The 23,929-nt window shown below is 60.7% G+C and overlaps 1 protein-coding gene across 1 annotated transcript in view; it reads left to right on the forward strand.

The window, feature by feature from the left end:
* Pmepa1 (prostate transmembrane protein, androgen induced 1) overlaps positions 1 to 23,929 on the forward strand; it is a 49,295-nt gene that overhangs the window by 18,138 nt on the left and 7,228 nt on the right. The window contains exon 2 of the mRNA XM_078051881.1: positions 23,081 to 23,232. Within this exon, the coding sequence (XP_077908007.1) occupies positions 23,081 to 23,232 (152 nt within the window). The remainder of the gene's footprint in view (positions 1 to 23,080; positions 23,233 to 23,929) is intronic.

A 23,929-nucleotide genomic window follows, 5' to 3' on the forward strand; every position in this document is an offset into this window, starting at 1 on the left:
GCCACCTTGTTGCCGTGGCAGTTGGTAACAGGAAGGTCCCCCTGTGTGCTGCCCCAGAGCTGCTGCCGGCCTTAGAGACAGACATCTGCAGTGTGATGCTGTAGAACCAGGTTCTAGACCTGGTCCCTAAAATGAGCAGGGTCTGTGCCTCCTTGATCCCTGGTCGCTTTCATCTCAGCCGCGTTCCCTGCTTGGCACAGAGTGTGGCCGCTTGGTGTTGGTGACTGATGGCAGATGTTCAACTCTTCCTGTGCCCAGCCACTGCCAGTGTCTGGAGACATTTCTGGCTGGCAAAACTGGGGGTGTCAAGGAGGGTGCTGGTGGCATTCATTGTGTCCAGGCTGGGGGTGCAGCCCAACCTCCCACAGTGCCCAGGACAGCCTTCCAAGGTGTCCACTCCCTAAGGACCATTGTGCTCAGGGGGAGGAACTCGGCTGTAACCCAGTCCACGCCCCAGAGACCCCTCCCCACCAGGATCCCAGCTTAATTATTCAAATGAGGCTGACGAGAACCTTGGTGGCTCTGACCTGGTGGGAAGATGGAGAGCCCTTGGCATGGGGAGAATCCTACCTCCGCAGGAATTCCAGGCCACTGGGGCAGTGCAGAGGCCACTGCCAGGTGGCCACGCAGCTGGTCAGAAGGACAAGGGCCCAGAGTGGAGAAAGCTGCTGGGGACAGGAGCATCTGTGGATGCTGGTGGCCGGCACCGAGCACAGGAGACAGGCCCAGTGGGACTCAGCCCTGACCCTGTCTGCTTGGCCAGTCACTTGCCCTCTCTGAATGACCTGAGCCCACCCGAAGGCCCCGTGCTGCTCTCACGCCCAGGAGACACCCCAGAGGTTTACGCTAAGGCCGGAAAAACCACAGGGCACCTTCGCCACTTCAGAGCTGCGGTGGTGGAGCTGACAGGCCACGGCAGGAACACTTGGGGACGGGGACAGTCAGGCCGACCTGATCCTGCAGGGTCTTAGAGAACTTGGGAGTAACTTGGGGTATGGGAGCCCTGCGGAGGCTTGGAGCAGAGGAGGTTGGCAGGGTCAGTCGATGTCATCTTCAGCCATCGATGCAGAATGGACTGGAAGTGGGTGAGGGGAGGGGTGGTCCGGAGCACGAGGAGGGAGGCTGGGCTGGAGGAAGGTCAAGTTCCAGGTGATGGTGAAGGCAGAGATTGCAGACCTGGATCGCCCTCTGTGACCTTGCGGTGTTCAGAGAGGGGAAGAGGGACTCACCCTCGGGAGTCCCTGGGGGCTTGCAGGCTGGAAGGGGCAGCTGGCAGGATCAGGAAGGCAGGCAGAGCAGGGCCTGGCATGGGCAGGGGTGCCAACGCTGAACTCCCCTGGGTATTTGAGGTGTTTCCCAGTGTCGAGATGCTTTGGTTTGCCCCCAGGGACCCTGATCTTGACCTGTTGGGTTTCTCAGACTTCCCCTGAATATTTTATTATTTCCTTTCAGGTCAAAGATCCCTGTGACTATATTTGGGGAAGAGTTGGCCAGAAAAGTTTGATTTGCCTAATGCATAGAGGCCCCCAGGGACCAGGGGAGAGGAGGTTCCCAGGGCCAGGGCTCGGCTCTTTGAAAAAGGTGCGACGTTCGTTGGATTAGTAGTGTCTGCCCCAGAACCGCACCAGGGGCGTCATTAAGTGTATGTGGGGGAAAATCACGAATACAGAGAGTCCCCAGGTTCTCTGCCTGCCCTGGGTCATCCTGGGCAAGTCACAGCCTCTCTGTCTGTGGGGTCTGTGAAATAGCAGGGCTGGCTGAATCTCCTGCTCTGACATGCTGATACTGAGCCCTGGCCCCGCTCTAGGACCAGGAGACCATCCGGAGGATGAGGAGATTGCTCCCACTGAGCCCCTTAACAAAAGAGAACGAGTCCCACGTCCTGCTCTGGCTCCTCTGGGTCAGCAGGTGTCTTCCAGAACCCGCACACCTGTGTCTGGGGAGCAGAGGCGTTGCCCAGGTAGCAGAGCCCTGGGCCATTTGAGCAGCTTGGAGAAGCAGTCGTTGGAAAGGAGTGTCCCCCGCCCTGTAGCCCCGGCCCTGCCCGCTCCATGGCTGCTGTCGGGACCCTTGGGTGAGGTTCTCCAGGGCCTTGTGTGCCCACTGCCCTCCCATGCAGTCCACCCCTCCAGGCAGGGACCCCCAAGCCTGATGACGGCCGTGTCTATGGCATCCTCACTGGTCCTGCTTCCTGAACACCTGCTTCTGTCCTTGTCATTGTATGAACAAGGCAGGTCCTCACAGGTGCCACTAGCCAGGCAGAGTGTGGGCCTGCCAGGGCCTCACTGTGGAAAGAGGCCCACAGGCTGCTGGGCAGGGGCACTTCCTCTCTGCAGCCCTCAGGTCACGCAGCTGGGCCCCAGTTTCACACTTGGGGACACCGAGGCTCAGGGAGGTGACTGGACCTTGCTGGGCTCTGATCTCTGTCTGGCTCCATTGTCTGGACTCTAGAACATTTGAAAGAAAGGAAGGGAGTGGGGAGGGCGGGAGGGCAGAGAAGGTCCAGAGGCAGCAGCTGGAGGAAGCGCATTCAGGGAAGTGGCCACTGGCCGGCAGCTGGCAGAGCTGGGGCAGAGTTTGGAGAGATTGGCCCTCGCTGGGCACCTGGCAGACCCAGGGCTTTGCTTTAGAGGCTAGTGACCCCAGGGGAAAAAACCAGGGACCCTATCTGGAGCCCATCCTGGAGCCTGGTGGAGAGGTCAGCAGAGTCTGTCGAGGCCCCAGGAGTCCTGACTGTGGGTCCTTTGGAGCCCAGTCCAGCCAAGAGCATGTGCCCCAGTCCACCCCTGGAGCTGCCCACCTCTGGTTCCGTCCTCTCCTGCTAAGGAAGGATGACTGTTTTGACAGTGTGACCCTTTGCACAACTAGGAGCAAGGACCCCCGGCTGCACAGTTAGAGGTGACAGCAGATTTGTCCTTCCCGTGTACACTTGGCAGTGTCCCCAGAGGCAGGTGGAGAGACTCTCAAACACCCCACCTTTACATGAACGGTGCCCCAACGGGACCACTGCTCCTAGGCGTCAGAGGCATCCTAACCGCGGCTTCTCAGGAGGCAGAGCAAGAGTTATTGGCCGTCCAGCCGCGCTCAGCCCTGTGTCCAGAGCAACCCGGGGACAGCCTGATCACCTGATCGGAGATAACGTTCTGTTTCTCTCCAGCCTGCAGCCCCCTCCCCCTCCCCATCCACCAGCAGACCCCAAACCAGACCAATAACTTAGCATTTTCATTTGAGTCCATCTGACAAATCGTTTTAGACGGAGAAAGCAATACTGCGTCTTTAAATGGCTACTTTGTCAGCGCGTCTCTGCGCTGTAAAAAGTCCTTTGTTATATGTGTCTAGACAGCACGCCAGCGGAATATTTGGTCTGCGTGAGGGGAGGGAGACCTGACAAGGTTGGATTCATTTACCGGCTTGTTTCAAGTGGGATTTCAAAACACTCGCTCATGAGCTCGGCTGCCCGGTCGCCGGCCTCCTCCACACTGGCTTTTCTTGTTTTTATGATTTTTCGCCTGTTGGGGCAGTTGGTGGGAGGCGGCCGGGTCCCCTGGCGGGGAGAGTGGCTGCGGCTTGCAGCTTTTCTTCTTGTTCTAATTGTCCTCCTCACGACCGTCTAGACGTCCTGCAGATGTGTGTTCTCGGGGGAACCGGCTTTTCCCTCTGGTTACACTAAGTGGGAGCTCGCAGGCGCCTCCCCCTCCCTCCCGGACTCTTCCTGAGCAGCTCTGCCCTCCCTGAAATCAAGGCGCTTTGCCTCCTGGCAGGGTCTTTGTGTTTGTAACACATTTGCTCGACTGTGCTAATTTTACACCACCACCAAAAAAAAAAAAAAAAAAAAAATGGAGAGAGAGAGACAGGGTCCAGACGCCAGGTTCCTCCTCCAGGTTCCTCCTGCCGCAGCGGCAGCGCCTTCTCCCATCTCTCTCTCTCCTCTCTTATTTTGGGTGGGGGGACATAGACTATACAGTAAAGCACCAGGGCTGGCATTTTAAGGGTGAACGAACCAAGGCTCCCTGGTGTGAGGTCTCAGATCTGCCGCGTAGGTACACCCATCAGCCTCACTGCCACAGTGGCTAGGTAGGTCCCTGTGGCCAGAGGAAAGGGGACAGGTGTGGGGCAGAGCATCTCCCGGCGCCCAGCCACTCACCTCCCATCCCCCAGGACAGGCAGAGAGGTGGGCCCCCTGGCTCCCCTAGACTCAGCAGTTGACCTTACCTTGCCCTGCCCCCTGCCAGACCCCGAGGTCCCCTCCCTTGAAAACCTCCTTGGTCATTGTTGTTGACCCGGCTTTTGACCCGGCTCCAAAGCCGTAAATTTCCACCCAGGACGGCCACCGTCATTCATCTGCCCTCTGGTTTTTACATAGTTGGGGGCACAAAAGGTGGGGAGGGAAGCCAGGGTGTGCGGTGACCAGATGTCTCCTGGGACCCCTGAATTGCATCTCGTTTCTGCCAGACGAAGCGAATCTAGCACACTGTGGGGAGGGGGTTGCACGTGTCATTGCAGGAGCCGGGAGGAGGACATCCTACACCCTGAATGTCTGAATGTCGTGGCCTGGTCCTTTTATTTTTACCCCAAAACAGACAGCCCCTGGGGGCAGCCTGTAAACACTGCTCCCACCCTCACGGTGCAGGGGGTGCAGGGGGTGCAGGGTGCAGGCTCCTTATGGGCTCTGGGCAGGGCTCAGGGTGCAGGAAGCTCCTCCCCTTCCTTGCCGCTGCCCTGGGAGCCTGTGAATTCCTGGGGAGGGGAGAAGTCGGGCCACGGGGTTTATCATATTTTAAGTTATACAGTCACTGAGGTTTCCCTCCTTGCTCCCTGTGATTATATCTGTAAGAAGAAAAATCAAAAAATGAAATATTTCGAGGGGGAAGCAAGGGACCTTTAAAAAGAAGAACCCGAGGCCAAGTCCAGCCACCCGCCCCAGGTCTGGACAGTGTGCCCAGGAGGCTGGCCCTGCTCCCCGCACGGCCTCCCAGTCAGGGTGCTGCTGAGGCAGGGTGGGCTGTCCAGGGCCGGGTCTTGGACGGGCAGATGCGTCTGCTCTGTAATTGGTGTTCACCCGGCCACCAAGCCCGCGTGGCGGGAGGAACCAGCAGCAGCAGCTCTGAGGTTCCCTTCCCGAGACCGGCCCTTCCCAACACATCAAAACCACGCTCTCTGCTGGATCTGGGGGGTCTATTTGGCAGGCTCCTTAAAGAACGATCAGACGTCCCCATTTTTGCTCTTTTAAGAAGCGGGGATCCCCATTCTCTCCAGTGTGCGCAGCTCCGGCCTTCTCGGGGAGATCTGAGCTGATGTGGGGTCAGACTCCCCGAGAGAGCCTGCTGCCCAGGAGGCGAGGTGGGCAGGTCTGGGTGGCCCCAGGCACGCTTCCTTTCTCTTCTGGAGAGTGGGAGAAGCCAGAGTTCCGAGACAGTCTTGTGTACCGCCTCATTTAGGAGGCGAATTGCTGCTCATTTGTCAGGCAAAACAGATGTGGCGGGGAGACAACATCTATTTTCATAATTCGAAACAAATCTGGCGCGCCGCCTTCCTTTCAGCGGGGCCTGCTCATGCAGAAAGCCCAGCTCCGCAGCAGTTAGCGGAAGTATTTATAGCTCGCCCATTGAACTCTCCTTCCTCTGGGGAAAGCGGGTTTCTGCCGGCACTGGGGACGCAGACTCCCTGGGTGGGGAGTGGGTGCTGCTGGACTTTCTAAGGTCAGAGAAAGGGGACATGCGGCCGTGGCAGCTGCGCTGCGGTGGGACTCGCCAGCCACCAGCGGCTCTTTCCATCTTCCAGCTTTGAGTGTTGGCCAAGTGGGGGGGCAGCTGGAGGACGACCTTGGGAACACTCCTGGACACTCCAGGAAAAGCAGGGCCTGAGTCCTCATTGTGCAGGGACTGTGTGCTGAGGTTGGCGGGCGCTGGGCTGTCACCCCCGACTTTCTATGCGGGAACACCCAGGCTCCGAGAGGGCGGCCTGCCTCAGTGCCCTTCAGATCCACTCAGGGCTTCCTTCCCACCTGGAGCCTTTGCCACTCTGCCCTCCAAGTAAGCATGGCTCTGTGTGTACCGAGGTAGGGACAGAGGGTGGGCCCCTGGGGGACCGGCCACGGCCAGCTCACTTGTCAAGTAGTTGAGCTCCTACTTTGTGCCCCCAGAGGAGCTGGAGACGGGAGGTGGCCAGGAAAGAGACCTTGCACCTGCCCCACCCAGAGCTCAACAGGCAGCGGGACAGGAAATCTTCTCAGAGGCTGGGAATGCCTAGGAGGAAACCCAGGTCCTGGAGCTGCCTGGGCTACTGCCCTGGGGCAGGGTCTGCAGCCTCCCAGGACTGAGGCTTGAGGGATGAGGAGCCAGCGGTGGAAAGGACCAGGAGAGAATCTCAGAGGGAAGAAGCCCAGAGGGAGGGGGTCTGTTAAAGGACTTTCAGTGACCGCACCCCGTCTCAGCCCGCCCTGTCACCTTGACAGGGACTGGCCAGATCTCAGTACCCTCAGCTGAGAACCCAGGAGCGAGTCCTCATTGTGCAGGACTCACTCCAATAGCACAGAAGTTCCTGATTCATCTAGGAAAGCCAGAAATCATAGTTTTGCAAGACCCCACCATTGGGGCAGCCTGGGTGTGGGGCACCTGGGATCAGTTACTTACCACTGCATGTGAATCCACAGGTGTCCCGGGAAGCTGAGGGAGGGGTGCAGCAGGGCTCCCGTCACCTCCCCGTGGGGCCTGCCCTGGGACCAGGCGACACTGCAGCCTCAAGCTGTCTTCAAGGGCTGGGACTTTCTCCCACACTCACCCACAGACTGCAGCCGTGAGCTGGCACCCCACCCCTTGCTCCCAGGGTAGGGCTTCCTCTCTATCAGGATGAGGTCCATGCCGAGGTCAGCGTGTCTTAGGACCTCAGTCGGGTGACTGGTTTGGGGACAGGGTACACCCCAGTGGCAGTGATGGAGGCTGGGTTTGCTCATAACACCTGCAGCAGCACCGTGAGGGGACCCAGCACCCTGGAGGAGCCGTACCTGCCTGACACCTGCCCGGCTACACTCAGGGCGGACACCGCTGGTCAGTCACAGCGTGCTCTGTGGCTGGGCCCAGCCCCCAGCCCCTTCCCACCTGACTCCAGGCAGCGCGCTTGGTGTGGGAGGCCGTCTGCCTGTTCCTGGCAGCACCCAGGGCAGTGTGTGCCCCAGACCCAGGGCGTCTGGCAGGCAGGACAGCCGGCGAGAATGGGGCACTGCCCCACCGCGAGGCCCCTCCCCACGCCACACGGGGCCATTTCGAGGGTAAAGACTGAGTGAAGGTACAGCTGTCCCTTGGTGCCCTCAGGACACTCAGGTCCCTTCTGTAGGACACTGTATGGGTACAGAACCCACGTGGTCCTCCTGAACCCTTGTGTCCTCCCTGGGTGACTTAGAATACCTACTGCCAAGTGACCTGTGCTGTATTGTGTAGGAAACGATGACCAGAAAGGAAGGACCGTCCGCGTTCAGCAAGGACACAGCCTGTTTTTTCAGTATTTCTTGCCTGTGGTTGGTGGGCCCGGAGGAGGTGGAACTCACAGCTGGGGAGGCCGGCTGTGCTTGGTGTCCTGGAGGCCCCTGGACAGCCTGAGGTTTCAGGGCCCTCCCTGCAAGTCCAGCACAGCGTCCCCCTTCAGGAGGGTTGGGTCTCCCTTCCCTGTGGCCTGGGCGCCTGGGTTTCCATTCCCCATCCTCCTAGAAGGGCCTGTGAGGGAGAGCTCAAGCGCCCAAGAGACGCTGCCCACACCTTCCCGCGCCCACCGACCCGCTTCCCGAGCCGTTAGGAGGCACCAGCAGGGTGCCTGGCTTGAGTGCTTTCTGGGTGACGGGGTAGCTGCAGCTCCGCCCTCAGGAACGAGAATCCGGGTTTGCAGTCAGCAAGCCCCTTTGCCCAGCTTCTTCGAGGTCACGCTCGTAGACGAGGTGTGGGTCCCCTGCAGGCTCACTGTGTGTGATGAGTCCTCTGCCTCCTTCACTCCCTGCGTGGCTGGCGTCCGCTGGACCGGCTGTGGGCCGGACACCATGCTTCAGATGTGACCTGCAGTCTTGTTAACCCGGAGTTTCTCGGTACTGTTGACATTTGCGGTGGGTGGGGGGTCCCTGGGCATTGCAGAACGTCCCTCAGCCCACAGATGCCTGCGGCACTCCCTCCCCGGGTTCGCCCATGTTGCCAGATGTCCCCAGGGGGCTACAGCACTCAGGAGGAACCACTGCCGTTCCTACCAGCTGCTTGAGGTGGCCACGTGGGTGCCTCGTCTCTTCGTCTGTCCTATGTGACGATGACATGGCCGGTGGGGACTTGAGTGTGGGTGATGCAGCCAGGCTGAGCTGTGTCCCCCAAGCTCTCCCCTGAAGGGTGAGTGACAGATGAAGCCACCCTGACCCTTTGCTTGTTCCCTGGGGCTTGTGGTGGGAGCCGGGGCCTGTAGGAGTCCTGCCTCACGGTGACGGGCAGGGTCCTGGCCAGTGTGGCTCTTCCGGTGCCAGTGTCCTGTACCCAGGCACTGGAGGACCCAGGCTCCGCTCTTCCCAGCTTTGCGGGGATTGCTGTGACTTTGGGAAACCCCCTGCCCCTCTCTGGTTTCTTCCTGTTCTCTTCGGACCCATTTCGGGGGCTCCCATCCCTCCGGTCTCAAGAGGCTCGGCATCTACGAGGCTCGGCTCTTGCAGTGCTTTTCCCTGGGTCCTTCGTAGTCACAGTCATCCCTGGGACCCAGCGCCACTCGATGCCGGGTGACCACAGCCAGTTTGAATACAGCCTCCGGCATCTTCATGGACAACCTGAGGTGTCAGCTTAAGGTCACTGAATGTTCCTCCAGTCAAGGGGTGACAGCCCCAGAGAGTGGCGGACTCCAGCAGGAACTGTAAACGCGGCAGCTCCTGCACCGGACCCCAGAGGTCATGGCCACCGCCGGGAGTCCTAATGCCAGTCTGCCCAGCCCTGAAGCAGCCCTCCTCCAGGGCCCTCTGTGGATGCCTCAGAAGCATCCACTTTCTCCCGTGAATGTGACGGATGCCCTACCTCAGGGCCTTTGCACTTCAGACACCGTGTCTGTCTAGGAGTATTTTTCTCTAGCTCTCCTCATCTTTCAGGTTTCAGCTTAAAGGCCATCTCCTCAGAGAGGCCATCCCTGACTGCCCCATCTAAGGAAGTCCTCCCTCCCGGGCACTTGTTGTCACTGACATCTCCTGGGACAACAGAGGGCCCTTCTCTTCAAAGATGCCCACGGTGCTTGGAACCCTGCAGGCCTGACTCCAGGGCCTCAAGTGGCCCCTTGTGTGGAGTGTGCAGTGACCTCATCATGAGTGACACATCCACACTTTGTAGGGGTGCTTTGCCCGGGGGTGCTAGGGTGATGGGGAATTGTTGGTGCTCTCGACCGGGGCCTCGCTGCTCGCTGGCAGGGGTCCTTTCCTGTGGCAGTGCGCTGGCACTTGGATGCACCGTGGGGAGCTATTTGTGCTAGGGATCACAGCCCTGCTTCCGGGGCCGGCGCTGGTGCTCTGACACAGCTGCTCTGGAGGTTTGCTGGCTTTGGGGGTGCAGGGATGGGCTGCGGGGGAAGCCTGCGGGGCCGCTCTCCGCCCTCAGGAAGGAGGCTGGGGACTTTGCTGCTTGCCACGGGGCAGGCACCAGGAGCCGTGGCTCCAGGTTACTTAAAATCTTCCTTCCTCCTTTGGAAAATGTAAATGACATGTTTAGAATTTAATCTTCCAACCTGGGAGCCAGACTCTCGCAAGTTTCGAGATGACAGCGGAGCTGTGGCTGTGGTTTCGTTTGGCTGGTGGCAGCGGCAGGTGGCGGATGCTGCGGGGAGGGGAGGGGGCTGGGGCAGGGGAAGGGCTTCCGCTGGGCTCCCTCCCGCCCTTGCAGGGAGCCATGCCCCAAAGCTGGCCCCACGATGGCTGCAGGCTGCAGGCTGCCGCGCTGTCTTCCCCAGTGTGATCCTAGCGAGACCAAGGCCTGGGGACCTCCCAGACGTTCATTTTAAAAAAAGAAGGAAAAAAAAAAACCCAACGACCTTGCTATTTGGGGATAGTTGCTGATGGGGGCAGTTGTAGGAAGTAGACCTGGAGATGGCATGTCCCCCGGCCCAGCTTCCCAGCTGTCAGTCCAGAGCGAGCGGCTGGTTCCACCTTGTGAGCTTATGCGGATTGGGGTGTGTGTGTGTGTGTGTGTGTGTGTGTGTGTGTGCAGTTTGATCACATGTAGATTACACAGAGTCCCACCCGAGGACTCCTCCTTCCACTGTTCATGGCCACAGTACCTCCTTCACTCCCGGCTGTTCTCCGTCTCTACAGTTGTGTCATTTCAAGAATGTCACATGAAGGGAATCACGCGGCTGACCTTTTGAGATTGCTTTTTTCACTCAGTATAATTCTTTGAAGGTCTGTCCCTTTGCCGTGTGTCTCGCAGTTGTTCCTTTTCGGTGCTGAGTGGTATTCCTGGGTATGAGTGCACTGTGCCTGGCTTGGCCGCCACTCCTGCAGGGCGCCGGGGCTGCCCCCGTTCCGGGCTCTGACAGCACAGCTGCATGAAGACTCCCGCACGCCTTCTCCTCCCGTGAACTTGAGCCTTGGCTCGCGGGCTTCGAGGCCCAGGAGTGTAGCTGCTGGGTCCTGTGGTAGCTGCATGTTGAGTTCTGAGAGACCCTGCGCTGGTGTTGCCCCTGCCCCCTGGCCTCTGGGGAACGAGTCCTGGTGAAGGATGTGGACGCAGATTCTGTCCTCCTTCACATATTAGTCGAGGACAGCTGTTGGGGCATGGCATGAGCTGCCAGGGACTCGGCAGGACGAGGAGCAAGCGGCGTCCCCAGGAGTGTTCTTGCTGCTGAGGTCAAAGGAATGATGGACAGGCAAGCCAGCACCCACACAGCACAGGTCGCTTCTCATGGTGCCTGACACAGTGCTTCCCATGAGCCAGCTGCTTTCTGGGCATTTTACAGGCATCACACAACAACCCCGTGAGGTTGGTTGTCTTTCAGACAAGAAAGCAGAAAAGCTACAGGTCCAAGATCAAGAGCCACAGAGAATAATCCAAGCAGGCCCCTCCTGGCCATGTCTGGCCATTGGGAAACACACAGAGCAAGAGTTGAGAGGACATTTGTGTGAAGAGCCACCTAAGGAGAGTGCTTCTGGCAGACAAAATGCCTGTGCAAAGGCCCTGGGGTAGGGACAGGGAAAAGGCCAGTGTGTCTGGAGTGTGGTGAACCAGGGAAGGAGATGGAAAGTGTGGCAGTAGGATGGGGGCCTCCTGGTGGTCTAAGGTGAACGTGATGGGGCAGCTGAGACTCATGATGCTTTTGAACTTTGCTGTGGCTGCTGGGTAGGGTACAGCCTGGGTCAGTGTGCACAGGAGAACATGGAAGTGAGTCTTCTACCCTTAAGGGATGACCCTCGAGTTCCCCCAAGCCTTGGCCAGCCTGCAGGGCTCCCACGTTGGTGGCCAGAAGTACGGGGCCGTCTCCCGCAGCTGGGCGCACCTCTGGGCAGTTTCACCCTGCTCTGCCCCGAGGGCAGAGGGGTGACTGCAGCAGGTGCCCTTAGGAGCTCCTGCAGCCAGAGCCTGGGCGCTGACCGCCTGATCCGATGGGTTTCCTGGTTCTCGCCCTTTCTCTCTGCCCCCCTCTGTCCATGTTGATTGTTACCTGTAAACAGGTCACCTGCTCAGTGTCTGTCACTCCAGGTCACGAGACGCCCGGCTCGACACCCGTGCCACACCCGTGGTGCCTGATCCCCCCAGGTCTACACCGTCGGGCCTCCTTGGGGCCTGGCCTCCTGGGGCCCCAGCCCACGGCAGCCTCCCCTGAGCCTGGGTCTGTTGCTTTGTCATCTAATGATGGTCTCCGTTTATTGTGCACTAGTGTCGGAGGCGAGCTGGTGCACAGGTGCTGGCCCAGGTGGTCTGTGGGCATCCCGAGAGGCTGACCCCGAAGGTGGAGGGCAGGGCCCAAGGTCTCAGACAGCCAGGGACTGCATCTGCTCAAACCCAGACCTGGGCCACCCGCCTTTGTGGCTTTCTGTGTCGTGCCACGGAGCTCCAGGGAAAGGCCTCGGAGACGGTGGCTCGGAGCCTCTGTCTTCCCCTCAGCCGGGAGTTGGTGCTTCTGAGACTCACTGTTTCAACAGGAAGTGGCCCAGACAGCTGCCGGCTGCTTCCCTGGTGAGCAACACTGTGGGCAGGTGCTAGGGAGAGACTGGCAAAGGGGATGCCCTTCCTTGTCCCTGGGAACTCCCCAGGCGGTGGCTTGGGTGGGTGCTCCTGTTGGCAGGAGGAGGAGGAGGTGGAGGCTGCTGTGGGGCAGCCAGCCCTGGGTTTTGAGGGCTGAAGAGGAGTCTGTCAGCTACAGACAGGACAGAAGGGCCCCTGCTTTCCCGGCTCCTGCCAGCTCCGAGGAGACTGCAGGGGAGGCTCGCGCCTGGAGCCGCTCGGCGAACGGGCCACCAGGCACAGACCCACCCAGCATGCTGAGCCGATCGTGAGTTGCACATTTTCTTAGAAGTCACAGCAGATGTCCCGTGTGGTATTTACAAAATTAACCGCCACATGGGAGAGTTTAGAGCTGCCAGGGAAATCCAGAGAAGGACGTGGCTGCCCAGGCTGGGCAGTTGGGAACGGGCCTCGCAGCAGGAGAGCGAGCGTCCCAAGCAGATGGCCCGGCCTGTCACAGGGGCAGCGCTCGGGCAGCTGCAGCCGCCGGGAGCCAGGGCGCTGGCAGCTTCAGGCACGCAGGCTCCGGAGGAGCTGGGGATTGGAGGAGGGATGGGGCCCAGCAGGTAGCCCTCATGGATGATAGCCGAAGTCTGCCGCCCACGTCACACACCAGGCCGAGGGCCTCGCACCTGGTGTGTGCTCACCACCCTCGGCTCCTCCCCACGGCAGCACTTGGGGTGGGTGCTCCTGGGGTTCTGCTGCTCCAGATGAGGAAACTGAGGCACACAGAGGAATCCCTGGGAGGCCTGGGGTTGGGAGGTCGGCAGGCCACTTCCAGAGAGCCCCCTGCTCCTAGCGAGCTCTGGGTGAATCCAGTCCCCGCCCAGACCCTGCCCACCTCCTCCTCCGCCCTCCCTGCTGTCTGACCCTGGCCATCCGTCCACCTCCCACCTCTCCCCGGGGCCAGACCAAGAATCGCTGGGCCCCTCTTGCTCTTGAAAGGCAGGGCCACCTCCAGGTCAGCGCCGAGACCCCTCCAGACGGTGCCCGTCGCAGGCTGACCCGGGGCCGCTCTCCAGCATGCGGCCACATCAATGAGGCCCCTGGGGTTGAATGAGGCGCTATTGAGAGGCTGCTGAATGCCGCCCTTCCTGCCGCCTGTTCAGAGCCGCACTTTGTGTCCAAGAGGCTTGGAAATGGGGGCCCCGCTCCGCTCACGTCCCTTCTCCCGGGTGCTGAAGTCCCGGCTCATGTCAGGAAACACCAGGCTCTTGAAAGTCAGTGATTGAGAGAAACATCTGCTGGTTTCCAAGGAGCGCGAGGAGGCGCTCGGAAACGCGCCCGGGCGCACGTGCGGGGCTTTAGGGGCGGGTCAGGATTTTTAAAACTGAAATTACTGGTGCTCGTTGAAAACTGCACACAGCGTAGAAATACACAAGAGGAGAGTCTCCCCCTCCCAAATGTAGCCATCTTCATTTTGATTTTTTTTTTCCTCTTTTTCCCTACAAAAATGGGTCCCTGTTATATTCTGTTCCAGTGTCGTCGATGCTGCCCTGGGACAGTCACCAATGACCGCTCGTCGTGAGACCCGTGGACTGGTGGTCCTCAGCCAGGAGTGACTGGACCCCAGGGACATTTGTAGTGGCTGGGAACGCTTCTGGCTGAAATGGGGAGGCGACCGTGTTTCTGGCGTCTGGTGGGTAGAAGTTAGGACCCTGCTGTGTCTGCTTCCTGGTCCCACTGTGTCCCGTGAGGTGACCCCTCAGGGCTGGTCGGTGGCACTTAGGTCGTCTCTGGTTGTTGGTTTTGGAAGCACCCCTCGCCCTCAGGATGTCCCTGAGCGCCTGTCCTGGAGGTTCGGGGACCTTCTGTGCATTTTTCTGGTGAAATGATCCGAAGTTCAAGGTGCTGAGTTGAAAGGTGACGTGCGTATCTATGACGGTACCACCGTAGTGGCCCCCCCACGTGCAGCCGACAGGACCCCTGGCCACAGACCCGCTGACCCACCCACTCCCCATTTGTTCTCTGCGTGCCTCGATCGACAAAGCACATCTGGCCCGTTTTAAGAAACTTTCTGTCACAGGGCAGCGTGTCCATCGACGGAAGCCACTCCCGCCGTGAATTCACCCCATCCTGCCAATAACTCTCCAGAGGCGATTGATATTTTGCTGACAGTGGGTGTTTAAAGATGTTCGATGTCGGTGACAATAGGAAAAAAATCCCATTAGTTCTTTCCATTTGGATAATAGCAAGAAAGACAAAAGGCGCGGCTTTGTCTTCCTATTGAAGGAGCGTTTAATCAGGAGGGTCCGCGATGGCGCCAGGGCCCTTGTGCTTTCCTGGGGTCCTGACTTCCCCGCCCTGGTCCCCAGGCCCGCTCAGACTCAGCATGCACTGAGGCCATGGCCAGAGCCTCCTGCGTGGCCACTTCCTCCAAGATGACCTTGGGATGCAGGGGCAAGGCCCATCGGTCACTCAGGGCAGAGGGGCTCTGTGAGCTTCTGCCACGGGGTGAAGGGGGCAGCCTGCCCGCCCCTGGACCCTACCGACTAGCACGAGGTGCCCTCAGAGGCGAACACCCAGCAGGCCGTGTGGTCAGTTTGCTTTGGTTTCTTACACCAGCTCTCTTTATGCACCTGGGCTGCGGCTCCCCCAGGGCCCCCTGGGCTCCTGCCTCCTGGGGAGACCAGCGTGGAGCCCTCTCTGCCCGGCCCGCTTCTGGGCCCTGGCCGGGGAGACGCTGAGCTGAGGCAGGCCCCGCAGCCCTCCAGTGGAGCCCAGAGGGACAGAAGCCTCCACCTGGAGAGCCCAGCCCAGCCCAGCAGGGAGGGGTGTGCACCCCATGTCCTGAGGTGGGGGCTAGGGTCAGGAATGTCAGGTGCGGCCTCAGCTCCAAGCAGGGAGGGAGGGAGAGAGAGGGTAGCAGCGTGCTGGGCGGTTGGCACAGGCTCAGAAGCAGAGAGAAAGGAGCCCAGGTTCAGTGCTGTGAAGCTGACGTGACCACAGCCCCTAAACCTTCTGCCATCCCTATTTGCTCCACAGTAACATGGAGGCCCAGAGAGGAGGCTTTCCTCGCTGGAGAGGCCCAGTGTTAGGGAGAGGCCATTGTACACCTGCCACAGAGACCTGCACATGATCACATGGACCATGGCCCCCTCCAGGTAACTGGAGGGAAGTCCCTTGGGAGGAAATGAGACATGGTCAGGTGTCTGGATGTCACCTGGGGCTGCTCAGCCAGGAGCACATGGAGGGGTGGCCTCTCCCGCCCCGGGAGGGCACTCAGGCAGTGTTGCTAGGGCCAGTGGAGGCCACCTGACTTCTGGGGTTCGTGGGGAGCAGCTCGGTCTGGGGTGCTGGGTGGTTCTTACGTGGCATCCTTTGACCGCTGTGTGTCCGGGTAGAGGATGCAGCAGCGCTAGGTGCCAGGGGCCTGGGGTGGCAGCTTTGTGTGCACCTGCCCCCCTCCTCCAGCCTGGCAGACACAGATCACCCGTAAAAATAGGTGTCATTTTGAGATTTCAACGTTATTTTTAAAAACGAGCATCTGGAAAAATTCTCAAACCGAATGGGCTCAGTTCTCCTTGGTGATGTCCTGTCTGCACACACTGATCCACTGGCGCCGGTGCTCCCTGGGTCGGATCAGCCCTGCCGGGGACATTGACATGGCCCCCGTGGACGCTGACCTCTGTGTGGGCCTCCAGGGGGTCTCCTCGATGCTCACCTCTGCCCAGGAGAAGAGATGTGCTCGTGCCCGGCACATCTGTCGTGTGCTCGCTTGAGGGAAGGCTGTGGTCTGGGTGCTTGGGAACAGACAGTAACTCTGAGTGCAGCCTGGGGACAACTGTATTCTAGCTGGAGAGGCAGGACGTGAACTGCTGGGTCATGTTCAGCTTGGAGGTGACTGCTACAGGGAAAAACGGACCACTGGAGAGGTGAGGTCCTGGGCGTGGGGAAGAGAGCGGCCCCTGGGCAGGGTCTTTGGAGCAGAGACCAGAAGGCAATGAAGGGAACAAGCCGTGGGCGTGGGGAAGATCAGTCCTGGCCACCAGAGTATCACATGCAAGGGTCCTGAGGTGAGGTGTGCTTGGGCCCCCACAGAGCCGGCAGAGGGTGGGGGTTGACTTGCCTGTCAGAGGTTCACACTTGAAGATTGGGGGTGGCTGTCTTCACCCCGCAGAGGTGCTCTACGGGACAGGTGCCTGAACTCTGGTGCCAGCAGAGGGGACACACCTTGGTGAGCTTCTCCTGCTGCTGCCCCGGTGTGTGTGAGGAGGGGGGACGAGCACAGGAACCAGGCCCAGGGCCTGGAGTTCACTCCCAGAATCCCCTGGAAGTGGACAAGTCCCTCTTGCCCCGACCACAGGACGTGGGGGCTGGGTCCCTCTGTTTCTCCCCAGGTGAGGACGCCGAGTGCTTCGCCAGAGGCCGCAGTGAGTGGCAGGGCTGGAGCTGGAGCCCAGGCTCCAAGCAGAACCTCAGGTTCTACCCAGAACAGCAGAGCCAGGAGCCACAGCCCATGACCCACATGGGACTCGACCCGCAGCTTCGGCTACCTCCCGGCACCGGGCAGGATCTCAGGGTCACCTGTCCAGAGGCCAGCCGCCCCGCTGCACCTGGGAGTCCTTCAAAACCAGGGCAGCCCATTCCTAAAACGGAGGAAACAGCCGGGCTCACCGCCTGCCTCCAGCCTTCAGGGGAAAAGCAAGGTTAACTCCCAGAAGTTCCAGCCCCAAGAAATAAATGTGCCCTTGGGGGGTATTTGAACCGGCACCAAGAGCGATCAGAAAGTTATTCCTTTGACATCTGGTTCAATTTTACTTGAAATGCGAGGCGGGGAGCTGGCTTCTTATTCAAATGCCAGGCGGCTGGGTGGGGAGGAGGGGCGTTAAATGAAGTGGCTGGAACCCCATCAGGCCCGGCTCTGCGGAATGACAATGAGGCCCGCCCTGCGGGTCTCATCCAGGCAGGCCTAACCAGATGAGATTTTCATAAATTTCAGACAGCGCCAATTCCTAATTCCCGGGTGTGTGGCCAGGAGGCCAGACAAGGCCCGTGCAGGGCCAGGAAGGGCGCCGCTGCCCTCCCCAGGGACAGTTAAGGGGATAGGCGTGGGCAGTGTGGGGGGGCCCGTCTGGTCTGGAAACCCCCAGGGTTGGACTGGCAGGAGGGTGGACTCTGCCCAGCCCTCCAGCCCAGGAAGGACTGAGCTCCAGCTCATGGTCCCCAGGATGAGGAAAAGCCACACCCATGGGGGGCCCCAGGCCAGCCAGGTTCCTCACACACTTTAACAGGGTCTCCGCAGCCCCCCTCATCTGCACCTGGAAAGTCCCCAGCAGGGACAGGGATGAGCTGAGGCTGCTTCTCGGGGAGCTCCAGTCTGCCACCCAGGTGGAGGCCAAAACCTCCAAGGGAAAAAGAATGGCCTCAGCCTGGAGCCGAAATGTAAGGTCTCAGGGCCGCAGACACAGGCGCCAGCCCCTGTGTGGGCCTCCAGGGGAAACCACGGGCCGCCCTCCCCCATGCTGGTGGCTCTCACAGGCCCCAAGACTTCTAACCGGTTGGCATTGGACCTGTGCGAAGTCCGATCTAAAGCCACTGTATTCCGTGTTACACGGACGTGACGCCGTGGATCCTTCCTTTATCAAAACTGAGGCTCGGAGCTTGACAGCTGTATTGCCGTTGGCTTTTTTTAACCCAGTAACACCCCCAGCCGCGGCCACAGTGCAGGCGGAGCAGGGCGCAGCCGTGGGGTGGACGCTGGCCCTGTCTGGCCTCCGAGCCGCACACCCAGGAATTAGGAGCTGGCGCTGTCTGAAATTTATGAAAATCTGATCCTGCCTGGCTCAGCCCCCACCAGCCACAGGGCTGTAGCCACACTGCAGGTTGGAGAAGCCAGAGGGGACGCGGTCCTCGCCACCAGGCCCGGTGCTTGTCGTACAGGAAGTGAGAGGAACATCTGTCGGTACTTTCTCTCGTCCCTGGCAAGTGCCCCGAACTCTGGGTGCATGGTTCTGTCCTGACCCCCCAGGATTTTACTGTGCACCTGTAGGGCATTGGCCCGCCCCCACGGTCCCCTTGATGATGCTCCTGGCATTCAACTCCACCTGGCCCCAGGCACCTTCATTACAAGCCCTTGGCTGGTGCCACCATCCTGCCCAGGTTGCTGGCCCGGGGCAGTGGGTCTAGCCACGAAAGCTCGGGCCTGGGGTGGGAGCTCAGCTGTGTGGTCTCTGACCAGCCGCCCACCCCTCACTCAGGGTCTGTCTGTCTCCTCTGTGGAGCAGGGTGGGCACATTAGTACCCACCTCCCGGAGTGAAGGTGCGAGTCAGCGAGACGCTGTGAGCAGGGCCGGGCACCGTGCCTGCCCCTGGCCAGTCTTGGCACTTGGTGCGCCCTCTCGCATGCCAGCCCAGCCGGGAAGGAGCCAGAGGGGGCACCCACCCCGCGGCCTCTGCAGGGGAGCACCCAAGGGAGGGCAGGCCGCACCGGCGAGGCCTGTGAACTTGGAGCCACTCACGAGGGAAGAGGGTGCCAAGTGAGAGGGACCTCACTGTGCCACAGGAGACGGGCTCCGTCACTCCTGAGGGACGGCCGTGGGCACCACCACCCCCAGGGGAGACTTACGGAGGGGAGTAGCAGGAGCCGCTCCATGTCCCCATGATGAGGACAGGTGTGACACTGGACTCCTTGAGAGAAATGCTGGTCCTCTCCCAGGGCCCTGTCCCTTGGCGCCCCTGAGACCCTGAGCTCAGACTCCCGGCCCTGGGGACAGAGGCCAGGCAGCGGCTTTGGCTCTGAGTGTCAGTGGGGGGTGTCAGCAGGGACAAGGGATGCTTTTGTCCCTAAAAGGGTGTTTGTGACAGACGGAGTGGGACTCTCTTTCTGCCCTGTTCTGAGCTCTGGCTTCCGTTGTCCCGTCCCTGCACATTGCAGGCGGGGGGCTTGGCTCACAGGGGTAGAGGTGCCCTGGGTCACAGGGCTCAGCAGGCACACATAAGGGGACAGGCCGGCGCTGGTCAGACTGCACCTCGAGGTGTCATTGGGACCCGGGGCTGGCAGATGCGTTGGGAGAATAAGACCCCAGCCCTGTTGTTCCTGGCTGTGTGACCTGGGGCACCTGGTCCCCAAGCTTCCTGTGTTTACCTGAGAGTGCTCATGGTGAGTGGTGTCAGTGAATTTGGACTGTGGATAGCACCGCCTACCGTCCTGCCTCATCCCTCTTACCTGTGACCAATGGCCATGAGTCCTGTGGTCACAGCTCAGTGACAGCCCTGGTCTGAAGGGAGCGGTAGGACCCACCCATGGTTGTCACAAAGTGGGCAGTGACTTAGGACGTCTGTGCTTCACATCCAGGTAAAGGGGTGCAGGCTGTCATATTAGGGAAACTGGGGCAGGATCCAGTGGTTCCATATGTGACCTTAGTAGCTGAGTGACATGCAGCCTAGGTATCTGGTTTGGGCTTGAAACTCTTGAATGACGGCCGGGTCTCCAGGGCGAGCGTGACACAGGTGGCCTTTAGGTTCTTTGGAGGGTTCAAGGATGTGGCCACACCTGGACCTGCCCCCACGTGGTTCCCATTCCTTTGCCGGGGCCATGAGGCAGCTGCCCAGCTCTCCAGCCTCCTAGCCCCGTCCTCCCAGGCCGGCCTCCCTGTGTCTTGTGAAACAAACCAAGGGCTCAGAGGACTTCTGGGCGTCGCGGTGGAGGGATGTGCGCCTCCTCGTGCTGTTTCGCGTCCACCCCGAGGCCCTGGAGGAAAGCGGGGACTGGTGGAGAAAGGGGCTCCTTCTGCACTCTGTGACCTGCCGTGGGCACAGGCACGAGCCCTGGAGGCAGCGAGGTCCAACTCGAGGTGTTGGCAGGGAGCAGGCAGATTAAGACAGGGTGTGGTCCGTGCCGGCCGTGTGGGGCCAGGGCCAGGGGCCAGCACCAGACCGTGTGGGTGGACACCCACAGCTCCTTTTGTTTGATGACAAACAGGAACATAGTTGAGGCCAGGGACTGTGGAAACGGAGGGCATCCAGCCTCCAGTTGGCGGCCTCGACCAGCGGGTGCTTGCCACATGGTGCACTTCCTGAGGAGGTGGCTCCGGTGCCTGAAGGTGAGGCAGGTGTCTCCCAGGTGTGCAAGTGCAGCAGAGGGGTGGGGGCCGTAGCCCCCCAGTCCACAGCCAAGGGTTGACTTAGTGAACCCAGCCGAGGGCCCTACGCTGCTGGAGTGGGATCTGGGGGATCTGGGTCAGAGGCTGACCTGCCTCCATGCTCACCGTGTGGGAGAGCGGGTTCAGCCAGATGTGGAGGAGAGTTGGGGCCCCGCCCTGTACCCATGACACCTCCACGTCAGTGTCTGCCCGGGGGTCCTGCCTCCAGCCTCTGCCAGGAACCCTCCTCTATCCCCTGGGCCTCTCCCTGTGACTTCCACGCCAGGGGGCTGCTTCCTGGGACCCACCTTCCAGGAAGTCTCCCTCCACCTTCCTGGGATGCTCCTTTCTGTTTCCAGAGCATCTTCACGGGCTGCTGGGGGGGGGGTCCCTGTGTGCCAAACGTGTCCTGCACACAGCTCTGCCTCACCTGCGGCTCCCCTGCCTGAGCTGCCACGCTGACCCTGGTCCCTGCGCCAGCCTCAGGAATTCCCGTGACCCTCTCTCCCCTCTGGGCCTGGATCCGGGCTGTCAGCTTGCAGATGTAGCCCGGTGGCGGGTCAGTTTCTCTTTTTGGATAACTGTCCTCTCTGCCTCCCTTATGTGAGTTTTCTGGGTCTGTGCCCTAACGGGGTCGGTGGCCCAGGACCCAGTAGCCGCGTTGTGCTTGTTTCTGGGAGTGATCTGCCACTCTGGACAGGTGCCCATTTTGTCCACCCCACCAGGCCTACATGGGTCTTGGTCCATGTGCTGCCACCCACTGCCACCTGGGCCCCAGACCACCCCAGGAGAGGGCAGCAGCCCAATCTGGGTCCCACAGCTTCCAGGACCCGGGACAGGAAGAAAGCAGGCCACACCACCCTCCCTCCAGGCCCAACGTGGGCAGAGGCCTGGAGACAAACAAGGGGGTGTCCCTGGCCGGGGTGAAGAGTGCATGGCTTCAGGGGCACTGCAGGTCCTTCTGGGGTGTGGGTGTTGCACAGAGCAGACCCTGTGTGTCCCTGAATGCACGGCTTTGTCCTGCACCTAGCAGACCAGCCCGCGCTCTGCAGAATTAGGTCAGGATGCCCAGGCTCTGGACACGCCTCGTCGAGGGAGATGGGCAGGGTGACCACAGTGACCAGCCCAGCCCAGCCTCTGCCCTCCCTGTGGAACCCAGACAGCCCAGGAGCTTCCCGCCAGGAGAAGCCCCGCCTCCTCAGGGTCTGCTCTGCTCACCTGAGCCCTGGGTACTGCGTTTTCTCACCTGGGTCCTCCAGGGTCAGATGGGGCAGCATCTAGCCAGGAGCCGCAGCCAAGCTCTGGGGGGAGGGCCCGCCAGCTCTGGGCTCTTGGACTTGGGGATCCCACCCTGCACCTCTGCGTCTGCAGGGGCCTTGCCCTTGGGGCCTGACCAGCCCTCAGTCCTCACTGGGCAGGTCTGGCGGGGCCAGCTGAACCCGGATGGAGAGCTGGGGTGTCCCCCGACCAGGGGGGTGACAGAAGCACTTGTGTTTAGGACGTGCCCGGCACGGGGCTCGAGGGGCTATTCTTTGGCTGGGGTAGTGTGGCTGCCCAGTGGGATCCTTGGCCCACTCCAGACACCATCTGACTCCCAGCTGTGATATCATAAGTGTCTCCCGACACTGTTCTGTGTCCCTTGGGGACACTTACCCCAGTCAGAGGCACTTCCTTGATGGCATGATGTCCCATGGAACCAGGGAGCGGTGGTGCACGTGTGTGGCGTGGCAAGGGAAAGCAGTGTTCTGACGACCTTGAGGGACACGGTGGTGGGAGGTCAGGGCTCAGGAAGTGGTCTTGGGGAGAAGCTCCTTTGACATGTCCCCTAGAAGGGGGTGCTCTTGCCTGAAGCTCTAGGGAAGCCGGGGCTGGTGGCAGGAGAGTCCCCGTGGGGTCTGGAGCCTGGGCCCGGTGGTGACGTTCAGGCCCCTGCGTCCCATTGCCCGTCTCGGGAGCAGAGCTGAGGCAGTGGCCTTGTGTTGCACCTGTGGCCCGGAGCTGGGCTGACTGCTGCGAGGGCCGGACAGCACCGGAACCTTCTCCCGCCAGGTCTGGGGGAGGCACATTCCTGCGCCGCGGGCCTCCTGGGCCAGCTGCTGCCCCTCTGCCAGTGTCACTTCCCAGGCACCCGGCATCCTGCCCGTTGTGGGGGCTCTGCTGGCACCAACTGCAGCCAGCTGCCGGGGCCCAGACCCGCCTGAGTCAGCAGAAGCTGCCCGGCTTGGGCAGGATCAAAATAACCTCCTTCCTTTTCCAGCACTTGAGGGTTTTTCCGCCCTCCAGGGGAAAACACGCCCCTGCCAAAAAAAAAAAAAAATCTAAAAAATGAGGATTGTAACATCTGAGCCATCCGGAAGGTGTTTTCTGAGGCCTCTTGGTCAGGAGGGGGTGTGAGGATGTGGGGTGAGCTCCGGTGTGAGCACGCCCGTCTCTCTGTTCCACCTGTTTCTCCCACACCCAGTCCCAGGTTCCCCCTAGAGGTGAAGGGGCCCCACCTTTTGCTACAGGTGGCTGAGAACCCAGGGCAGTGAGTCCTTCCCCAACCGCGCCGCCCCCCTCGCCCCCCCCGCCATTGCCGCTTGGGGTCAGGTCCTGCACGCGGGTCTCACCACAGCCCTGGGCACAGGCTTTGAGCTGCGTCCCAGGCACACAGGACAGGGTGTCTCGAGATCCCACTGTCCTGAGTCTTCCGGCCTTCCCAGGCTACAGGGGCTGTGGGCATGCAGGGCCCTGCGCCGGCAGCCTGGGTGGCCTGGTCTCACGTGTCCCTTGTCCCCACAGCGGAGCTGGAGTTTGTCCAGATCCTCATCATCGTGGTGGTGATGATGGTGATGGTGGTGGTGATCACCTGTCTGCTGAGCCACTACAGACTGTCCGCGCGCTCCTTCATCAGCCGGCACAGCCAGGGCAGGCGGAGAGAGGACGGGCTCTCGGTAAGTGTGGCCTCGTCGGCATCCCGGGCCCCCATGGCAGTAGGAGGCCCTGGTGAAATGCCCTCTGTGTCCCCACCGTGGTGCTGGAAGGAACCGAACTTCAGGGACAGAGGACAGGGCTTGGTCCCCTCCTGGCCTCCGCTCCCTCCTGTTTACAGGAGTGAAGACACCTGCCTGGGCACAGCCCTGAGTGCCGAGGGCCTGGGAGAAATGGGGAGCAGGTGGAGGCAGGGCTGGGAGCCCCCCCTTGCTTCTTGAGCCTCTGCCATGTGCCACAGGTGGGACGTTGCAAGGGCCAGGGTGGGAGCAGTGCCATGAGGTCCATCTTCCCGTCTGTCCCCACTGTGGTCCAGGATGCTGTGCAGGGACAGGCCTGCAGGGGGAGCCAAGAGCAGGAGGCCACTGGGGCAGGTGATGGCAGGACAGGTGTTCGAGGGACATTCAGAGACCAGAAGGGACAAGCAGCTGGCATTTGACTCTGCCCAACAGGGTTGGGTGGCAGGAAAGGTGGCTGCAGTCCTACAGCTATGACCCAGACTGAAGGGATGGGTCACAGGCCAGTTCCTGCCAGCGTATGGTCACAGTGCCCTGGGGAGGCAACGGGACCCTGGGATAGACCCTTCTGGAGCCTGAGTCTCAGCCCAGCTTCTCCAGTCCCAGCTGGGCACTTTGGCCAGTTCCTGATGCAGAAAACCGG

This window comes from Ictidomys tridecemlineatus, chromosome 5 (assembly GCF_052094955.1).
Source record: "Ictidomys tridecemlineatus isolate mIctTri1 chromosome 5, mIctTri1.hap1, whole genome shotgun sequence".
In the NCBI taxonomy this organism is placed as follows: domain Eukaryota; kingdom Metazoa; phylum Chordata; class Mammalia; order Rodentia; family Sciuridae; genus Ictidomys; species Ictidomys tridecemlineatus.